Source organism: Nicotiana sylvestris, chromosome 3 (genome assembly GCF_000393655.2).
Source record: "Nicotiana sylvestris chromosome 3, ASM39365v2, whole genome shotgun sequence".
Classification (NCBI taxonomy): domain Eukaryota; kingdom Viridiplantae; phylum Streptophyta; class Magnoliopsida; order Solanales; family Solanaceae; genus Nicotiana; species Nicotiana sylvestris.
In genome coordinates, this window is record NC_091059.1 from 137905102 (window position 1) to 137926061 (window position 20960).

Sequence of the window (20960 nt, forward strand, 5' to 3'; positions counted from 1 at the left end):
GGAAATAATCAATTTTAATCTTCGCCATCGTACTTTGGAAAGTAACCAAATACTCCTTCCTCCTCAGAAAACTAGAGTTCGTGATCACCAGCTCAAATGGCTTAGCAAAATCCAATAATAAAGTTCCTCCCAGTTCCTATCCCAAAGCCGAAGCCGCCATGCACCTCGGCATAGCCACCTGCACCTCGCCATAGGGTAAATATCTAATTCCTAACTCCAACATTCTCTAGTCTTTTTTCTTTTTTGATAATATCTTACTGCTCCATCCAAATAAAGTTAGACATTCTTTTTCCTTTTTTGGGTACCTACCAAAAATTAGACTTTTTTCTTCGTATGAAACAAAATATTCTTCTTTCACAATTCAAGCTGGTAGCTATTGATATACCACACTTTATATTATGCCTAATTTGATTTGAAAATATTAGCGCCCAACTAATTCACCTTTTTGTCAAATTTTAATATTTAGCATCTGTGCAAGTCAAAAACTCAAAATAAACACTTACTTTGTAATTTATTGGAAGGAGGAAGTAAGATATCTCAATACTGTACTTTTTCCTGCATTATTTCAATACTGAATACTCGGTTTGAATCAAAGACAAAACTTCAGGGATAAAAACGAACTTCTGGCCAGATTTTTGGACTAAAATTAGTGAATTGCCAGCTAAATAAATTGTACTTTAATAAATTTTTGAAGGTGTCGGTGTGAACAATGAGTACACTCAATAATGAGGATCTCTTATCTCAATTGACTAATGGGCCCCCATTTTCATCCTCTGGCCCAGCCCGGACCCACCACCCATTTCAGTGCACGTCATATCGTGTAGCGTGTATCCCACTTCCCGATTTGTCCCTTTTGCCTCAGTCGGAAACAACCGCAACGATCAAAAAAAAGTTATCAGTGTTTCCATAACTAAGGAGTTAGCAGTAAAAAATAAAGCAGAAGTTTAGCCAATCGATAAAAAGAGAACAGACTCTGCCACGGAAAAAGGAAAATTACGAAAAAGGGAATCGCCAAGGCACAACGGTCTATGGTGATTATCATTACCGATAAAATAACGGTGCTTTTTCATTGCTAATCATTGCGTTTCTTTCATTTTGAATTCAATTTTGGGGGAAGAGGGATATTGTTAGGGTTTTGAATTCGGAATTAGAAGGGAAAGGATGACGGAGGTGGTCGTCCACATATATGATGTGACGAATAGTGGCTCCGATAAGACCAACAACACAATTGTTCAGATCAACAAGTTTTTCAAAGACGGCATCGGTCTTGGTGGTATCTTCCATAGCGCCGTTCAGGTTCACTTCTTTTACTTTTTGCCCAATTTGTTGTTCTCTGTTGGTGAATTGGATCTAGGGTTTAGTTATGGAAATTCTGCATTGGGATTTCAGTTATTATTCCGTCTTGAGTTGCTGGATACTGAAATTTACTGATTTTTATTGTGTTATATTATATGTTTAATGCCTTGGGAATATTTAATGAAACGGGGATCTGGTTGAATGTGTTCGTGGTATATTCTCAAACATCTCTCTCTCTCTCTCTCTCTTGTTTGGGTGAATTAACATTTCCATAGAGCAGCAAAAAGAGAAGCAGCATAAACAACCAAAAAGCATTTATCACATAAGGAGCTTTTTATTTGTGGATCTAACAAACAATTTACTGTATCTAACAAAACATTTTAGTGAGGAAAAGTTTTTCTAGAACTATCAATTTTCTGTATGATTTGCAAAACGACAAGTTCCTTTTGTTTTGTTTCTCTTTCTTTTCTTTTTGCTTCTCCTTAAACATAAAACTAGTTTACATAGTGGACCATTTTGTTTTGTAGTTTCTGGTATGTAAGATATTAGTAACCACTTTTGTTAATCTTCTATCTCCCATCTGTGACTTTAAACTGAAACTGTTCTTGAATGTTTGCTTTTGTCTATACAATATTGAGCCTGGAGGACTTGGTTGAGGCCAGAGACATGAGGATAATAGTTCTAATCCTAGCTATAACTTGGTGTGAGTCCATCTATCCCAACATGACATAATCATTTCCTTTTCACCATCGGGCATCTATATATATATATATATATATTCTTGGAAATCTTAGCTTTCTATTTTTTCTGCTGCAAGCTTAACTAATCAATTCTCACCTATCGTCTTTTCAAAGATACAAGTTTTTATTTTCCTTCAATCAGACTAGAAGGGAATGAGTTCCCAACCTGAGCATTGTAAAAAATTTCTCCAAATTTTCAAGCCATATATGTGGTATCAGTGATGGCGATAATGCATGTCCTGTATCAGTGTTGTCACAAGTGAAAAGCTCTAAAAAAACGCTCCAGGTTTATTGGGGCTTTAAGCGCAAAGCATAATTTAAGTGTGGGCTTTAGTAAAAAAATGTGCAATGATGGAAATAAATAAAAATATATTTGTAATTTAAGAAAAAATTAACAAATTCATTCATATTGGTTTCCATAAGACATTATATACTTATTTGCGATTATATTTGTTGTTTAGTGCCACCCCATTCAAGATAGAACTCATGGGCAATGGGTGTGCACGCCTTAGGCCTCATTTGTTTGCACTTAATGGAGGTCTGAATCTTAATCATTCAGATCTCAGACATTAAGTGCGTTTGTTTTTAAAGTCTGAATCTTAATTATTCAGATCTTAATCACTAAGTGTGTTTTTTTTATTTCACAACCACTTAATGGGTCTGAATAGGTCTGTATGATTAAGATCTATAACAAAGACTTAATTTCATTAAGATGCTATCACATATTCATTATTAACTGCCGCCGCCGCCTACCATTATCAACTACCACTATGCCACCAACACCACCACGCCACCATCATCCTCAATCATAGCCGCTACCATTATCGACCATCACCACCCACTATCCCCACCATTCCGACCACCATCATTCTCACCCACAATCAATACTCATCCACCTAAGCCATCACAAATGACCACCCCATCACCATCAACAACTACAACCAGCACTGCCATCATTATAACCTACCATCACCCACCCACCACCTTCCTCAGTCACAATTACTACCACCACCCGCCAGTATTAACTATCACCACCATCCTCAATCATAATCGCCACCACTACCAATCACTACTAGCTACTAGCATGAACCACCATCATCAACCAAAACTACCACCAACCACCGTCTATAGTCTATAGTCGACATTCACCCGTTAGCCATCACCACCAACAACTATCATATTTTTAAAAAACTATATATTTTATTGATAGAACATTAGATTAGTTAGTATTTCATTTGAATTTTATGTTTATTAATTTTCAAATAAAGATAAATTTTATACATTTAGATGTTAAAATCAAACAGTCTTAATTATTTAGTATTCAGGTCTTAATATACATCAGATTCAGATGTCTTAATCTTAATACACATCTTGATATTCAAATGTATATTCAGATTCAGACGTCTTAATCATAAAAAAAACAAAAAACAAATGAGGCCTTAGTGCCTTACCTAAATTGAAGCGCAGCTTAAGTGAGGCGACCTCCCCAAGCTTTTTTAAGCTTCAGGGCTTAAGCACGCTTTAAATGAGCCTTTGACAACATTGATCTGTATGAGATCGTGTCCGCCTGACACTTCCATACGTGGGGTTATAAATGTATTAATAAGCTCTATGATCCTTGCAGTTTACCCAAAAAGTGATTGAGTTGCATTATTGCTTCACAGAACTCAATATCTAATGTATCATTTATCGAAATTGAGAAGACTAGGGACCATCATTTAATGACTTAAAGTAAATGCGGAAGTACTGGTTAGTCTACGCCGACATACATTGAAAGAACTGATTATCTTTGTTATAAAAATTTAAGACTAATGATAACTGATTTTTTCACATCCTTGCATCTTGAATAAGATGTCAAAACTGTGTTGATCCTTTCACAATTTGTCTCACCTAGCATTTTCTTCTGATAACTGACATATGCAAAGTTGTAAGCACGATGTCCTGTTTCTAACTCTTTCTATTATCAGGATATATTGGTTCTTATTTGCAAAAATCTTGCATGGTCTCATCTTGTGTAGTGTCCCTTTAAGCTCATTTGATGGTGTCTTCAGTTGTTCTCTAACTTTTTGCTGAACTTTTGTCTCTTGTTAGTCAAACGAGCTATTTTTTTTAAAAATGTTGCTCTGGCTATACTGTCTATAGCTCCACCTTGTGTTTTTATCCTTTTGAGTTTGTGTCTTAATAAATGTGAGATTTGGTCTATATCTTACACAGGTTTATGGAGATGACGAGTGGTCATTCGGGTTCTGTGAGCAAGGTACTGGAGTTTTTAGTTGTCCTGCTGGGAAAAATCCAATGTATACATACCGTGAATGCATTGTACTTGGAACCACAAACCACTCAATTTTCAAAGTGAACCAGATACTGAGAGAGCTTAGTAGAGAGTGGCCCGGACACTCATACGATTTATTGGCAAAGAACTGCAATCACTTTTGTGATGAGTTTTGTGAAAGACTTGGTGTTCAAAAGCTTCCTGGTAATCTTTTTCTCCCGTCTCTCTGTTTTCCCGTGCCTGTTGATCTCTGTTTGTGCTATAAGCATTTTAGTCTACAAACTCTTAGTGGTGAACTTGAATTTTGTGCAAATGTACGGCCACTGCTTTTGGTGTCTGGAGAAGTACTCAAATTATTATGTATTTGCTATTTCATCATTTTCAATTAGGTGATGTCTGTTCACTAGTGAGATGTTTTACTTTGAAGACAGTTCTCGGTTGCCAATTCTCCTCATACTTATTGAAGCTCATGGAAACCACCTTTTCTCGGCTTTTGAATGTGACATTTTTACTGAATGTTATTTCTTTCATTCCAAGTTCAGTTTCCTCCTCTTTTTTTAATTTTTATGACAAGGCAATTCCTTGTTTCCTAGGTTGGCTTCTATGAATAGATTGATTAATGAACATTCAAGCTTAGAGCAAGGTGCAGAAACATGATGGAAACACTGTCCTTTAGATTGCCAAGAACATGATCCATGGTTATAGATATATTAACTTTAGAAAATTTGATTTGAGTGTTGGACCCCTAATATGAGGAGCGGGGAACACCTAATATATTTTGATTATCCCATTAAAGTGTTCAGTAAGCAAAATATTCTGTTACCAGTAATTGACACTCAATTATTTTGTCCACTTCCTATACATCAGTCAAATTACTTAATAATGCTAAATTACATAAACTTAATCATTTTGAAACATGTATTGGTGATGCCTTCCCTTCAAAACATCTCTGGTTCCTCTCCTTCCAACTAGTCCAAATTCCAAAAATCACATGCTGGAATGGTTCTCCAGATTTTCTTCAACTCTTTGTTTCTTTTACAGCATTGAAGTGTTTAAGTGCATGATTCTTGTTAAAGATAAGCTTTTAAATGCATGATATATTTTACTTATCTGCTGTGTAATTCACGCTAGCAAGAAGCTTTCATTTAATGTCTTATCTTAAGAAATCTGTCTACTGATATTCTTCTCTAAAACGTAGGTCTTAGGTGTTTTTTGTGGGAGGGTGGGGGGCGGTCCACATGTAAGCATGGGCGGAAGTACTGCCTTGTGTTCTGATTGTTGCTTGTATTATAGAGGTCCCCATCAGGTGCACCAAAATAACAGTTCTAGAGAAGATTTGAGATGTCATTTTACCTTACCAATAGAAATAATTATGCAGGTGATGTATTTCATGCAGTGAATTTAGACTGGATATTTAATATTGGGTTGCCACTTCGTCTGCTAGGGAGCAGTTTTAAAATTTCCACATTATCTAGGTATACAGTAAAAAGATAGATGCACGCTTGAAATATTCTTCCGTAAGGACATGAGTTTAACACCCATCGTGTAAGCGGGAGGGAGCCTTGTAACATAACTTCGCTCCTGGAACTTATTGGTGCTAAGCATTCGCTGCTATATGAGTGTTGATTGGTGGTAGTTTTGCGATTGTTATACTGTTTGAATATATCACTTCAAGAAATAGATTTCCACCAAAATGGGAGAATATATAAATTTGATTCCTATCTGTTTGGATATGTCACCTTGAGAAATAAACGTTCCACCAAATGGGAACACATGGCCAAACTGTCACTGGTGCTTGAGTTCTAATCAAATGCTGATTCAAGCTACCTCTTTAACAGACATTTATATATCATGCAGCGTAAATTTTCTGAATCTTCTATCTTCAGTCTGTAACTCCCTTCATAGACCATATTCTTATAGCTTCTGTAACAGGTTGGGTGAACAGGTTTGCTCATGCTGGTGATGCTGCCGTTGAGATAGCTGGAACTACTGCCTTTAGGGTGAGATTCCTCTACTTTTGGACGTGCATTTCTTTATCTCTAATGGTATATGTGTGGTTACCAGTCTCCTAGTTCCCATTCTACTTCTCTATATGTGCCCCAATTGTTTGAGCCTTTCCCTGAAGGGAAAATCTGTCGAAAAGTTTTATTGTATCTAAGATTACCTTACTTTTATGACTTTAATCTAGATTGAACATTTTTTCCAACTTAATTTCCACATTCAACATATTACTTTTATGTTGTTATGATCTCTGTGTAGTAGTTAAGAAGCACCAGAGACAATTTTGTTTTGGTTGTTTACTTTGCTACGTCTTGCTAGTGTAGCATAACTTTTGCTTCAACTTGACTTCTTCCGTCTCTATGTAGCTGAGGCAAGCTAAAACAGAGATTGTTACAGCTAGTAAAGTGGCATATAGGTTCTTTGCGGGAGTTGCTTCCAACAATTCAGTTGCCCCGGATTCTCCTAACTCTAGTCGGGGAACTCCTAGATTTCAAGCTAATTGGTTTAAAAATTTTGTCACCACTGGTGCAAAACCATCAAGTAGTTCAGATTTGGAGAGTCACAGTGAAGAGGTGCTACATCAGCAGCAGCATCATGGCACAGAGACCCCTCTGAGGCAGAACTCACGGCAGGACAGCTGAAAGGAATTCCACCATGCGCTAATCCATGTACTAGTTCATGTTGTAGTCAGACACAAGGAACATCGTTTCCCCCGCGTTCACTGTTATGGTTGATCACTCCTTGTTATTCTCAAGAAAATGCAAGCTTGTTGCTGCTGATTTGTTGTGGAATTATGTAAATCATTTTGTTATTCTGATGATGCTGCTTAAATGTTAGAAATTTGTTATGGGATTATGTAAATTTTTCTGCTCTTTTCTTGATGCTGAATTAAATGTTAGAAGCTGGACGCCCAAACAACATTATTCTTAATACCTTACCCGTTCTTTCTTTATTTTCACTTGCATATATGTTATTTCTGTGTGATACATTGCTGTTCTTCAATTCCATTTACATGGCAGATATGAGATTTTTTTTTTTTTTGGGGGAAGGGGGGGGGGGGGGTTAGATTCTCTCTATAGCCAAGGTTCCTCAGTGGTCCAAACTTCATCCAATAGGAGGGCTAGTCTCTATGAAGTAACCGTAATGCAGAAAAAGGAGAAGAAATCAAGTTGTCGGCTTTAAGATGTCCACGGCCACAAAATTTTAATATGTAGTGTATCTTGGTCGTTTCATTTTCATGATGGATTTTGGTCACAAAAATAGCCTATTCTTCCCATCCTATAAGAGATAAAACAAATTCCAATAAGTGTTTCTTTGCATTTGATTCGTTATTTCAACTAAAGTTGAGAAAGAAAATTTGAAGTGTGAAAACTTAATTTGAACAGTATTTCGAGTAAAATATACTAATGGATTTCACTCATAAAACTTAAACTTTTTCTCCAAGTGAAATTCAAATCAAAACACAACTCCAAATATTCTTCTTCAATTTTAACTTCAAATACTCTTTTTTCAAACTTCAACCAAATACTATCCTTAGTATAGAATATACATAAACCAATTATGAAATTGACGGTCTACTCGACGAGTTAGGTCGCAGGGTCTGAACCACTGAATGCATACTACAGCGTTTAAGACCTGACATCCTGCTTTAAATTAAGTAGTAAGTGATAGCTCAACATTTTCCAAGCAAGGATTTCAAAACCACAATAAGAACATGAAATCACAAGTACATTTACTTATACCTGACAGCCCATCACCCAAACGAGCAAAGAGTACGATCAACTGAATGTTTTCATACCCAGCCATAGAAATACCTGAACTTCTCCCACCATGTAGCTCTCATGAACTGAAGGTGTAACTTAACCACTCTAAACTTATGCATATAACAGCTCAACAGGTGACAATCAACCAGCAATACTACAGTAAAATTTAAAACACAAGCAACAACAAAGAGCGTACATATTGCAAACGGATGAGTTCACCTTCAAATATATACATGAGATTATTCAAACCCGTTAAGTTAAAAATAGTAGTTTGGCACCACCAACTGGATTACAAACTTTAAGACTCCCACAATTAGTTCACTCCCTCAACACCTGATTGAAGATATACGAGTCCATTGGAGCATCTTCAGCTATCTGAAGTGATGAGACAACCTGCGCTGCAAGTAGATCAGGAGAAATTCTTGCAACCTCCCAATTTCCCTCATCAAAATATTGATACTGAATATCCCTTGCACAAGGTACAGATGAGATCATCCAGTCAGAATTTCCCCACTCATTCGACATGCATCCGTACCCGCTTGCACCAGAATCCCAGTCTGTTCCTTCAGGTGAATATGTCGAGAAGTCTTGGTGAGGGAGTATGGGTCGTTGTCCCCCAATGTACAAGTCAAAATTGCTACAAAGATCCCATGCATTCCATCCGTCGTCCTTCTTCAAGATAAGCTTACATGAGTCATCAGAGTCTTCGTCCACAAGGACCTGAAGAGCAACTGCCTCAGCAATCGCAGCACCCTCTTCATCAAGCCTTTGCTGTTCTTCTTTCTTCTTCTGTTTCTTTTTTTCCAGTTCAGAACGGATGGCAGCCGAAGTAGCCAAGGCTTTCTCTAAGCGCCTCTTCTTTTTCTCAGCCTGTTTAATTCGATCCAACTCATCCTTAACTTGCTTCTTCTTGCCTTTTCTAACTGCAGATGCAACTTTAGCACAGTCCATTTTGCCAACTGATTCTCAAACAATAACACTTAAAACAAATCTGACTTTCCCTTTGTTAAGATATCTCTAAAGAAGTATTCATTCTCTCTGTGACTAATTTATTTTCCCTTCCTTTGTGCCCTGTTATTAATACTATTGCAAAAGACTAAATGCTATCCAATCTAAAGCGTTTACTAAAAGTACACCTACACAAACTCAGGTCTAAAGGAATACCTCATTTTACGAACAATACAGTCCCAGACAGAAACAACAGGAGATTGAAGAAGAGAAGATTGGTAAGCACTCATAGGCCCGTCACTCACCATTCTTCCTAGTTTCCCGCAACCCTGACATTTACCCATCTGGCAGCAACTAACCAAACTACTAAGCTCACTGAAAACCCAACAAAATGATGTCTATACTTGTCCGCTTGCAACAACTCACATGGCCTTCCCTCCTGCAGAATATGCACAAACTTAGTAAATAAATTCCAGATATTAACAGAAGGAATAATTGGAAACACAATCAACAGAATTCATCCTAGACATATGTATATCACGATGTACACCACGTTGTGTGTGTGTGTGTGTGTGTGTATAGATATAGTGTGTGTCTCAAAACCACGGAAAATCTACTCATACAGCTTATTAAAGAGACCAGAAAAACAAAAAAAGTACCCATATTGATGACAAATCTACCACCAAAACAGAGGGAAATTTAAGAGATACAAAAACTTCCACCCTAACAGCTACTAGACAAATCATCAGCGTCCTCAGACGTCAAAAGAGAGCACCAATAAAGTCGCATTACATATTCTCTAACCACCTAGTGTGCATAGTCAAAGCTTAGTGGAGAGACCATACAAAGGAAAGTTACAAAGGCAGGTTATCAACAGGGGTTGATGGCAGGTTCGATTACGAAAAAGTCAATAATCAAAGATTATGCGGAGGTTTAACAACATACAGATTGAATCCTGGACTTTCATGTCTCATACATGAGGTTGTGCTTCGGACATAGTCATATCAGTAATGTCTAAATCTAATCCTATCATCTAAGTTGTTTTATAAACGACAATTTATTCTACATCAGAATCTGTCATAGCGGGTAAAACTAAACCAAACCCTAATTTAACAAAATTGTGATTCATATAAGATGCCCAAATCAGAAATTGACTTAATCATACAGAGGAAAAAAATTACAAAAATCAATAAAACCAATTAAATTCAGTTCATATCCGAATACAACATCAAACGATAACAACCCATTCGACCCGCATACAAAAAATTCAACTTTCAATACAATCAATCACTTTCACACACTATTAACATCAGATCGAGCATACCCAGAATCCAAATCAGATAGAAAAACGAAAAAATTACTATAAAAACAAATCTTTTAGATCTAATTGGAACACAAAGCAAGAACTTAAAAAACCTGTGAGAGAAAATGGCCAGCAAAAAGCTCTTCCAGCGAAGGGTCAACTATAAATAGAGAGAGTATAAAGATGTGTAGATCTGATGACAAGAAAAGCAAAGGTGAAATGAGAAATGAGGGGCGAAGAAAGAGAGATAAGAGAGACAGAGAGGATAATATAATAAGCAACTTGATCACATGAAATTGCCGGTTGGAAGAGACGGGGATGACTAGGAGAAGCAAGGGTACAATTGTCAATTTTATACCTATTTGTTATGAGACACGTGGGAGATGAGTACGGTCAATCTAGAATTTGTGAACTTTCTTTTTCTTCCCTACTCGACTATGCTATCCTAGTGGGACCCAACTAATATGAATTCATAGGGGTATAAATTATTAAATTCTTTTTCAAAAACTATATTTATAGTTGGTTTAAAAATAACAAACACTAGCAACTCAAGTATAATCTCACATATTAGGATTTGAGGAGGGTAGTGTATACGCAGTGTTACCTCACACAAAAAGGTTATTTCCGATAAATTTTCGGCTTATAGAAACATAAGCACTATACTAATGAAGAGAAGAATAAGAAGCACAGCAACAAAAAGCCGATTGCTTTTAAAAATAATAGTTAAAAAAAATATTTAATATATAATAATATATTTTATACATAATTTATACATATTTTAAATATTTAATATAATTATTTTTGATCGATCAACCAAATGTGTAACTTAGAACAATCTTTTTTATGCCCATTTATGAGTGGCTTAAGGAAAATTTGTTTGTTCCAATAGCTAATCTAACTGAGAAGGCTCTCTATCAGAATTTGTTTTTTGATTTTAAAGCTCAATTTAAAGTTTCTGATTAAAAGTTAAATCTTTTTTTTTTTAATCATCCCGCCCCCACTAGAATTTGAGTACTTGCTTGTGATGAAGGACACCTTGGAATGAACGCTTCGATGAACTGTTAGTAGGTGGGTGGGACCTTTAAAGAAGAGAAGTTTGAGCCGGTGGAGGAGAACTTAGTTAGTTTTGCTTTTTGCTACTAAAAGGAGTTTGCTTTTGCTTTTGCTTTTACTTCCTGAGGAGTTTGCTTTTGTTTTGAAAAAAAAAGAGAAACAGGGTATTGGTTGGAGGAGAGATAAGGGAATCATCAAAGATTATATGGTTGGAAGTGGACGGCGGTGATTGGATGAGCTCATTTACTCTGTCGCCACATGCCAAAAATGCACAAATGAAAAATGTTGAGGGATGATATGATATTTAGTATAAAAATTTTAATCAGAAAAATAAAATGCTCTTGCTGAGAGTCAAAATCAAGACCTTCGCTAATTAAGTGAACGCTCAAACGAATTAAGCTACGAGAGCTTGTTGCTCTCTTATTTCAGTTCAAAATAATTAATCTCTTGTTTGATGAATTTGCTATAAAATTCAAATATAGTTACGAATAATAAATTTGTTGAAAATATAGCTATGAATAATAAATATAGTATATATATTTGACGCGTTGCGTAATTTTTCCTTTCCAAAATGCAAGAGCTATTATTAGGTTAGAACGAGCCTTTTTTAAAGTAAAAAAAATGAAAGAAAGCAAAACAAACAAAGAAAGGTGAAGTAGAACTTCGGATTTGAACGAGTAAATGAAATTACTGAAAATATATTAATTAATATTGTAAACAAGAAGAAAATGCAACACAACCGAGTTGGGTGAAATAAGGCTATATGGGACAACGCGAAGCAGAGTACCAAGTAAGTAATGACATTGTCAAATTATAAAGAAGTAAACTCATGAAAAAATTAATGAAAATTAATATATAACATATATATGCATATTTTATTTACCTAACTATACAATATAATTTTTTGACGAAATAATGTATGTTACTTCGCGAAAGAACATTTCATCCGCCTTGCTCTATTGTCATCCCTAATTATGTTGATATGATGATCAAGTTACTCATAATAATCATAATATGACGTTTGGTTCTGGATTTACTGGAAAACAGATCAATTCGAATAACCACACAAGGTAGTCAGTAGTACACTAATTTGATGATTCTTCACTATATTAAGTGGTGTAATTATTTAACTTCAAGACCACTCTATTATTGGAAATTGATGTATATTCTTGAAAACTTTTAAAAGACGGAAAATCACGCTTCATAAAATCATCCGGTCATTATATTATGAATGCATTATGCCATCACTCAACATGGGCGACTTAATACATTAGGGCCTAAAGTTAAATATTGTCTTAAGTCTTTTCTTATATTTAAGAATCCTATATATTTTTATGTAAAATCCTATTTTCCTAATTTGTTTGAGATGTAGAGTGATTAATAAGTTTTTTATAATTAATTTTCTCTAATAATTTTTATCAATTGACAATGCAACCAATCTATTTGATCTTTTCTTGAAATATTGTTAAACAGATCCATGTTGAGGTTGTATTAAGTCTCTATTTATAATATTGAGAAATCTCTCCGGACCCAACCTAATCAAACAGATCCATGTTGAGGTTGTAAAATAGGAATGAACTGAGACACTTAGTGAGCGTTTGGACATAAGAATTGTAAAATTCCAAAATAGGGGGAATTTTTTTTCCAAGTGAAAATAGTATTTGAAATTTAAAGTTGTGTTGGGACATGAATATGATTTTGGGTTATTTTTTAAGTTTTGTGAGTGATTTGAGTCAAAATTTTGAAAAATAGCATTTTGGAGTTTTTCAAATTTTCGAAAATTTCCACAATGCATCTTCAAGTGAAAATTGAAAAACGTTGATTTCGAAAAAAAGTAAAATTTTTTTTGAAAGAAGAAAAAATTTCTTATGTCCAAACGGGCTCTTAGTCTCAAAGTTGAAAACTTAAGTTGAAATGGTTGACCGGATATTGGCTTATGAGTGAACGACTCCGGAATGGAGTTTCGATGGTTCCGTTAGCTCTGTTGGGTAATTTTGGACTTAGGAACATGTCTGAATTATGATTTGGAGGTCCATAGTGGAACTAGGCTTGAAATAGCAAAAGTTGAAAATTTGAAAGTTTGACCGAGAGTGGACTTTATGGTTACTAGGCTCGGATTGGGGTTCCGGGAGTTGAAGTAGGTCTGTGGTGTCATTTGTGACTTATGTGCAAAATTTGAGGTCAATCGGACGTGATTTGATAGGTTTTGGCATTGTTTGTAGGATTTGAATTTTATTAGTTCCATTAGGCTTGAATTGGGGTGCGATTTGTATTTTTAATGTTGCTTGATGTGATTTGAGGACTCGACTAAGTCCGAATGATGTTTTGGGACTTGATGGTATATTTGGCTGACGTCCTGGGGGCCTCGGGTGAGTTTCGGATGGTTAATGGAGCAATTTTGGACTTGGAAGACTGCTGAAGAGTTCCTGGTGTCGAGTTCTAGTTTCCTTCTTCGCGTTCGCAATGAGAGTCTCGCATTGTAGCTGGTGGTAGGTGACAATTTGCTCTTCGCGTTTGCGAAGAGGTAGAAACGTTCGCAAAAGTTTGGGTAGTTAGTGCACCGCGAACGCGAGTAGGGGGACGCATTCGCGAAGAGTAGAGGAGGTAGCTGGGACCCCACACGTTTGGTCTACGCATTCGCAAAGCATGGGGTCGGCAAGGCATCACGTTCGCGAGTGGTGCCTTGCGTTCGCGTAGGAGTTTTCGGGCAGCTGACTTATTTGTGTTATGCGAATGCGAGAGCAGGGTCGCGTTCGCAAAGAAGGAATGCCTGGGCAGATTTAAATGTTTCAAAAACGAGAGTTTGAGTTCATAACACAAAATTGATTTGGGAGCTCGGTGGGAGGCGATTCTTATAGAGATTTTCTCTTGGACGTTTGGGGTAAGTGATTCTTACCTAATTTTGGTTAATTTTTCATGATTATGCCTTTGATTTCATCAATAAATTAGCGATTTGGAGTGGAAAATTGGGGAAAATGGAGAAAAGTTCTTAAGCCAAATTTTGAGGTTTTGATTACGATTTTGGTGTCGGATTTGAGTAATTTTAGTATGGGTGGACTCGTGGTCGAATGTGTGTTTTGATTTTGTGACTTTTTACCCAATTTTGAGACGTGGGTCCGGGGGCCAACTTTTGAGTTGACTTTTTGACGTTTGATTAATAGCTTAGTACTTTCTTATAGAATTGATTCCTTTAGCTCGTGTTGATTGTACCGAATTGTTTGTGGCTAGATTCGAGGCATTCGGAGGCCGATTCGTAAGGCAAAGGTATGTCGAAGTAGATAACACCCCTGAACCCCCTGACCACCCTCTATCCGACTATGATAACCATTGAGTTCGAATCTCCCTGGAGTTTCTCGAATCTTCATTTGAAGATTCGAGACAAACTCAGATCCAAACCAACCAAGCCACGGTTAACACCATAGCACCCCCTAGCCTGCCTCGTTATGGATCCGATATTTGTTTGGCTCGAATCACCTCAGAGCTTCTCGAATCTTCATTTGAAGATTCGAGCCAAACATGAACTCACCCAGATCTGTTCTAAACTAACACCAAATCACCCCTAGGCTTCCCTCACCCTTGTGTCGTCTTTGGCTCCCTTCGAATATACCCGAAAATGTTCGGATTTAAAATCCAAGATCTGAAACCCTAAATTTTCCAGTCTTGGAAATCTTCTTCAATTCAAACGAAGGATTGAGGTTTAATTGACCTTAGTCGAAGTATTTTCAGTGGAAAATACTTCGACTAAGGTCTGTTTGATTTCAAAAAAGTCTGAATCCAAGTTGAGTTTGAGTCTGAATAAATTTGAAGATTCAGAGGTATTTTTCTATTTCTTTTGTGTATTCTACGTGTATTTTTGTTTGTTTCAATAACCTGTTAATTTTTCATATTTTTGTTTGATTAATTCTGTCATTTTTGTCTCATACCCGTATGTTTGATCAAATAAATGAATTGTTTCTGTTGGTTATGTTTGTTCACAATGTGTGTAATCGACTCGATTAAATTCGTCGATTAGTTACATTATGAATTCCCGTTTGTGATAATACTGATTGAAATAATCTGTTTCTATAGACTGTTTGTTGACAATTGTTGTAGATAATCAGCTTAAGTTAATACTCGTCAGTTAAATCACCCTTGTTTGTAAATCAATAAGTCTGTCAGAATAATTGTTGTATGTATATTGTTTCCTGAACATTAAGTTTCAGGGCATTGTCAGTATATTGACAATGCTCCTGTTTGTTTGATCTTAGTTCAAAAGCTGAAGTTCAGTTTGAATTATTGTTGAAATTCAGTATAATGTTGTTGAGATGTTAGGTAAATTCAATTTCACAATTGTTGGATAGATACAACTATGTTAGGAACTTAAGAGAATTGGTATTAGCTGTTTTAAATCAGGTTGATAATTAGGTTTGAACAGATTTTTAAGTCTGTTTCATAATAGATTCTAATCTTGTATTAATGGGCAGTAGAAAATAGTAGGTCAGGGGCATTTCTGGGAATGAAATAGTAAAAACAGTGTGTTAGTGCTAGTGTATTATAATGGAATGTTAGTGGCTATAGTTTAAGATAATAATGGGGAACAAGGGATAATGGGGCTGCTGAAAATCAGGATAAGATCACTTAATAGGATTTAAAGTATTCAAAAAAGCAGTTTTTAATGGAACTTTCTGATTTTTTAAAAAGAGAAAAGGGTCCAAGCAGCACTAAAAGAAAGGAGCAGACCTGTATAAATACAGGATCTAATTAGGGGAAAAGGGGAGAGTTTTGAGAGAGAGTTTTTTTCAGAGAGTTTTTAAGAAATCAGATATTAAGACTGAAGGTCAGATTTTGAACAGAGATTTGGAAAGAGAGAAAAAAATGAGGAGATATTAGGAGAAAAATCTGATTTGAAGGACAGATTTTAGGACTGAAGATCAGTTTTCAGAGAGAGTTTTTAAAGAGAGGGAGAGAGATTTTAAGAGTCTGATTTTAAGGCATTAGATATATACACAGAAATATATATACATAGAGAGAAATCTGGATAGAAGAAGAGAAGAAAACAGAAACAGAAAAATCAGAAATAGGAACCCGAAAGAGGAAGAAACTGAAATCTGAAAAAATGTTATTCTTCTAGAATCTGTCCGTTGTTTGTTTTGTGGATATTGTTCAATTTGAATCTAAAATCTTTCTCTCAAGTTTCTGTCACTGTTCATCTGGGTTAACGGGTCTTGTTCAGACTTGCTGTATACTGCTATTCTGCTGAATTTGTTACTGCTGCTACTGCTGAAATTTTAACTCCTTCTTCCTTCATTGCCAGGTACATATCTTTTAAAACCTATGTTGTGAAGGGTTTCAACATGACAATAAATAAATTTTGAATTGTAATACTATCTTCTATTCATTTGAGCTCTTTAGTTAAAAATTCAGCTTTGTTTCATGATTAAATAAGTAGTATATGTTGACGGGATGACTGTAAGTTAAATGTCATTTCTTGAAGTTTGTATTAGTGTTGTAATAAGGTTAATTTTCTAAATTTTCATTAAGGGAAGATATAATTAAGTTGTCAAGGTAGGGAATATGGCTGAATGTTGGCCATTATTTAAATGTTTTTTTTGGTGTTGTTAGCTAAGTAAAGAGTAATGTAGAAATATCAAGAAAACTACACTAGTAACATCTATTGTTAAATAAGGTAAAAATGGTGTTGGTGTTGTTTTCATGTATAAGATAACAGATGTATGTATAACCATTAGTGAAAAGTGATTTGATATAACTCGTTACGATGTTAGAATGTTATGAATGTTTCCGACATACAGTTAGGTTGCATGTAAGACAATTTTATTGAATCAGGTTTGTATATTAATTCCTTTCTTATCAACTGGATGCCTATCTACCATCGTAAGCAAATTAACCGAACGATTACAATTTTGGATTAAAAACAAGTATATGAGAATAAGATGGGATGTATAAGCGCGAGTTGCAACATTCTATATCAATGATACGTAGAAATATAGTTTGCATTAAATAATAAAAATTCTTCAAAAAATATCTCTCCCCTTTATAAATCATTTTTTTAGTTTCATATGCAATTCATTCTTTGGTATATATATATGTTGTATTTGCTAAAAATAGTATTAATCATATTTTTATTCTTTTCTTTGAATTTGAATAGTCTGGATGAATATAATTTATACGCAGAAATTATAATCGACGGGCAACATTTAATAAATTATGATTTTTTTTTAAAAAAAAAATTTAAAGACATCCCTTAAATGTGAATTTCTCAGGATTTTCATATAAAATGTGTAGATATAATAAACAATCAGAAAACCCAATATACCGTTAAGAATATTTGGCGTAATTAGGGATGCGTTCGTGTAACCTGATTATATTTTTAAAAGCAATTCAAATTATGCGTTCGCGCAACTTCGAGTGAACATTTTTAATAAAAGGGATTTCTCCGAGGATATCAAAATAATTCATATAGCCCGAGATGTGCAATTCATTGTTTAAATACAATGGTGATGATGTTCTTGATTTTATTTTAAATTTTGAACATATGAGTTTTAACAAAAACTATAATATGGTCAATTTTATTGTGTACACGTATGCGTGACACGATCCCCTGTAATTATAAAAGGTATATAATACGAATATACGTACGCGTAATTCGTTTATATAATTGTAAACAATAAATAAAAGCGGAAGTAAAATCATGCAATAAAAACGTATTTAGTAAAATCAAGATAATTAAGCCAATAATAAAAACAGTTGAGCGACCGTGCTAGAACCACGGAATTCGGAAATGCCTAACACCTTCTTCCGGATTAACAGAATTCCTTACTCAGGATTTCTGGTTAGCAGAATAACAAACAGAGTCATATTCTCCTCGATTCAGGGATTAAAACCGGTGACTTGGGACGCCTTAAAATTCCCAGGTGACGACTCTGAAACAAAACAAATAAATCCCGTTTCTACTGTCCTTAAATTGGAGAAAACTCCCTACGCGCCCCGCGGGCGCGGAAAAAGAGGTGTGACAGCTCTGGCGACTCTGCTGGGGAACGAACCCAGAACCACTGGTTCAGGGTTTAAGAATTCAAGCTTAAAATAACTGTTATAATTTGCTTTATTTATTATCTGATTTTTACATGATATATGCTCAATATGCTAAATGAAATTTTTACTGCTTTAATATTATTTGAATTATGCATATACAACTGTTACGAAACCCTCTTCTTTCTGAGTCTTCTGAATTTATGGTGCACACGTGTGCGTGGCCCACCTTTCTGTTAACGTCATACCAAATAAGACGAAGTTGGGACAAGTAACTAGGCCGGGTAGACTTTCATGCTCCCGGTACGTTGCCCCCGCTTCGGCTCAAACTGTCCGTTTGGGTAAGCCAGGTTTAGAACAATCAACCTCAGGTTTTTCACCTAGAATAACTCAGCCATGTACCGGATCCCTAGTAGGAACGTTTATTTGCATCATGTACATTTGGCCTTGGAGACTCAACACAGGGGTTGGGTCTATTTAGGACAGGTGAACCCGAAACAAAAAGACCATCCTGATGCATCCTACTTGCTACCTGAGCATTCATTTGCCTCGAACATGCTTGTTGACCAGCTTAAATGAAATCATGGTAAGAACCAGGAATAAAATGGGTTGTTTTAAAAATTTCCAAAAAAAAAAAATAGTTTTAAATCTTAAAATAAAGGTATTTAATAAATAAAAAATTCAAAATGATTTTTTAGTGTATATTTTTAAAATGAGTCTTGACTTTATTAAATTAAATTTCAGATACAAAATGAGCATCACACAAAACCCTCCATCCACGAATATAGAAGAGTTTCTATTTCCGCTTCAAATGTGGTGGTAAGTCTTGACTTTATTAAATTAAATTTCAGATACAAAATGAGCACCACACAAAACCCTCCATCCACGAATACAGAAGAGTTTCTATTTCCGCTTCAAATGTGGTGGTATGAATTAGGCGAAGATGGTCAAAAATGGGTCGTCAAGCATTTGGGAAATCTCACGGATATTATGAAAGTTAAACCCCGTGATGATCTGATTGCGGCGTTAGTAACTTTTTGGGACCCTGTTCACAATGTCTTTCGTTTCTCTGACTTCGAGCTTACTCCTACATTAGAGGAGATAGCTGGATATGCTGGTTTTGACGGAAGTCTAAGAAATCAAAGCCTGATATTCACAAAGGCTCCCTCGATACATCGATTCTTCGGTCTTCTGAACATCAGCAGTCAAATCAGGAAAAGCAATGTCATCAATGGATGTTGTCCCTTCAACTTTTTGTATTCAAGGTTCGGAAAGTCAGATGGGTTCGAAATTCATGAGAAAGGCCTTACTAACAAGCAAAACAAAGACACTTGGCAGATTCACCATCGCTTTGCCTTCATGATGGCTTTTCTAGGAATCATGGTCTTCCCAAACAAAGAGTGAACAATTGATATTCGCACCGCGAAAGTTGTGCAAATCCTCACCACCAAAGAAAATCACACCCTTGTCCCCATCATTCTCTCAGACATTTATCGGGCTTTGACTTTATGTAAATCAGGAGCAAAAGTCTTCGAAGGATGCAAAATTTTGTTGCAAATGTGGGTGATTGAACATCTCCAACAACAGCCCAAGATCATACAGTATGGGCCAAACAATGATAATTGCATCGAGAGTTATGAGGAAAGAATAAAAAATTATCAGGCTCCAGAAGGGATAGAAGCATGGGTATCTCATCTAAGGGCTTTAACGGCAAATCAAATTGAATGGACTTTGGGATGGCTCCCGATGAGGGAAGTGATACACATGTCAACCTCAAATAGTTATCTGCTACTATTGGGATTGAGAAGCATCCAGCCGTATGCGCCACTAAGAGTCCTAAGACAACTAGGGAGATATCAAGTAGTTCCTGATGATGAAGATTTGAGTATGCAAGTAATCGAATTACACCCAGAAGCCACTATTCCTGAGGCTCTACTTCAGCAGATGTGGAATGGATGTCGATACTTGAAAAGTGATACTCAAGTCCCAGACACTACAAAGGGTGAGATAAATCCTGGATATGCAAGGTGGTTTGAAAAACGGTCTCGCGTGGATGATGTACCAGAACCTGAGCTAAGAAGGCCAACAAAAAGACCCCATATTCAAAACTTTAATGATAAAATCCAAGAGCGGTTAATCTGGGGAGAAAAGGAAAAAGGGTACAAAGCAACTATCCATGCCCTAAAAGAAAATCTGAGGAGCCTCAGTCTGGAGAAAGATTTGCAAGCACAAGAAGCCGAGGGCGAGAAGAAGAGTCTAGCTTGTGAGAATGAAAATCTTCATGTTCGATTCCAAAAAATGAAAAGAGTTTCTGAAACACCAAAAAGGAGTTGGAAGGATCAAAAAACCATCGCCAATCTTTTTGAAAGAATGCAAGATTATGATTCCATTCTTGCGGAAAACGAAAGGGCGTTGAGCAAAGCAAAAGAAAGAATCCAACAATTAAACGAAGAAGCCAGATCTAATAAGGAACGCCAAGATAGGCAATCCGAAAAAGACAGGGCACAATTCAAGAAGGAAAAAGACCATTGGATACAATCAGAAGACCAGCTTCGTGC

The 20960-nt window shown here is 35.9% G+C and overlaps 2 protein-coding genes across 2 annotated transcripts; one reads left to right on the forward strand and one right to left on the reverse strand.

Moving 5' to 3' along the window:
* Positions 1 to 827: 827 nt before the first annotated feature.
* Positions 828 to 7261, forward strand: LOC104244886 (deSI-like protein At4g17486). Its single transcript, XM_009800407.2, has 4 exons — positions 828 to 1296; positions 4251 to 4512; positions 6241 to 6308; positions 6675 to 7261. The coding sequence occupies exons 1-4, from the start codon at positions 1162 to 1164 to the stop codon at positions 6948 to 6950; spliced, it is 741 nt and encodes a 246-aa protein (XP_009798709.1). The 5' UTR covers positions 828 to 1161; the 3' UTR covers positions 6951 to 7261.
* Positions 7262 to 8207: 946 nt separating this feature from the next.
* On the reverse strand, positions 8208 to 10643 carry LOC104244902 (uncharacterized). Its single transcript, XM_009800425.2, has 2 exons — positions 10437 to 10643; positions 8208 to 9459 (listed from the first exon to the last, which is right to left on the reverse strand). The coding sequence occupies exon 2, from the start codon at positions 9021 to 9023 to the stop codon at positions 8391 to 8393; it is 633 nt and encodes a 210-aa protein (XP_009798727.1). The 5' UTR covers positions 9024 to 9459; positions 10437 to 10643; the 3' UTR covers positions 8208 to 8390.
* Positions 10644 to 20960: the final 10317 nt, after the last annotated feature.

What these genes read in the sequence shown, in the direction of transcription:
- LOC104244886 (XM_009800407.2), top strand. Translation starts at nt 1,162, where the DNA reads ATGACGGAGGTGGTCGTCCACATATATGATGTGACGAATAGTGGCTCC. An exon ending in TCTTCCATAGCGCCGTTCAG is followed by an intron (nt 1,297 to 4,250) that starts GTTCACTTCTTT and finishes TATCTTACACAG; the next exon opens with GTTTATGGAGATGACGAGTG. An exon ending in TGGTGTTCAAAAGCTTCCTG is followed by an intron (nt 4,513 to 6,240) that starts GTAATCTTTTTC and finishes CTTCTGTAACAG; the next exon opens with GTTGGGTGAACAGGTTTGCT.
- LOC104244902 (XM_009800425.2), bottom strand. Translation starts at nt 9,023, where the DNA reads ATGGACTGTGCTAAAGTTGCATCTGCAGTTAGAAAAGGCAAGAAGAAG.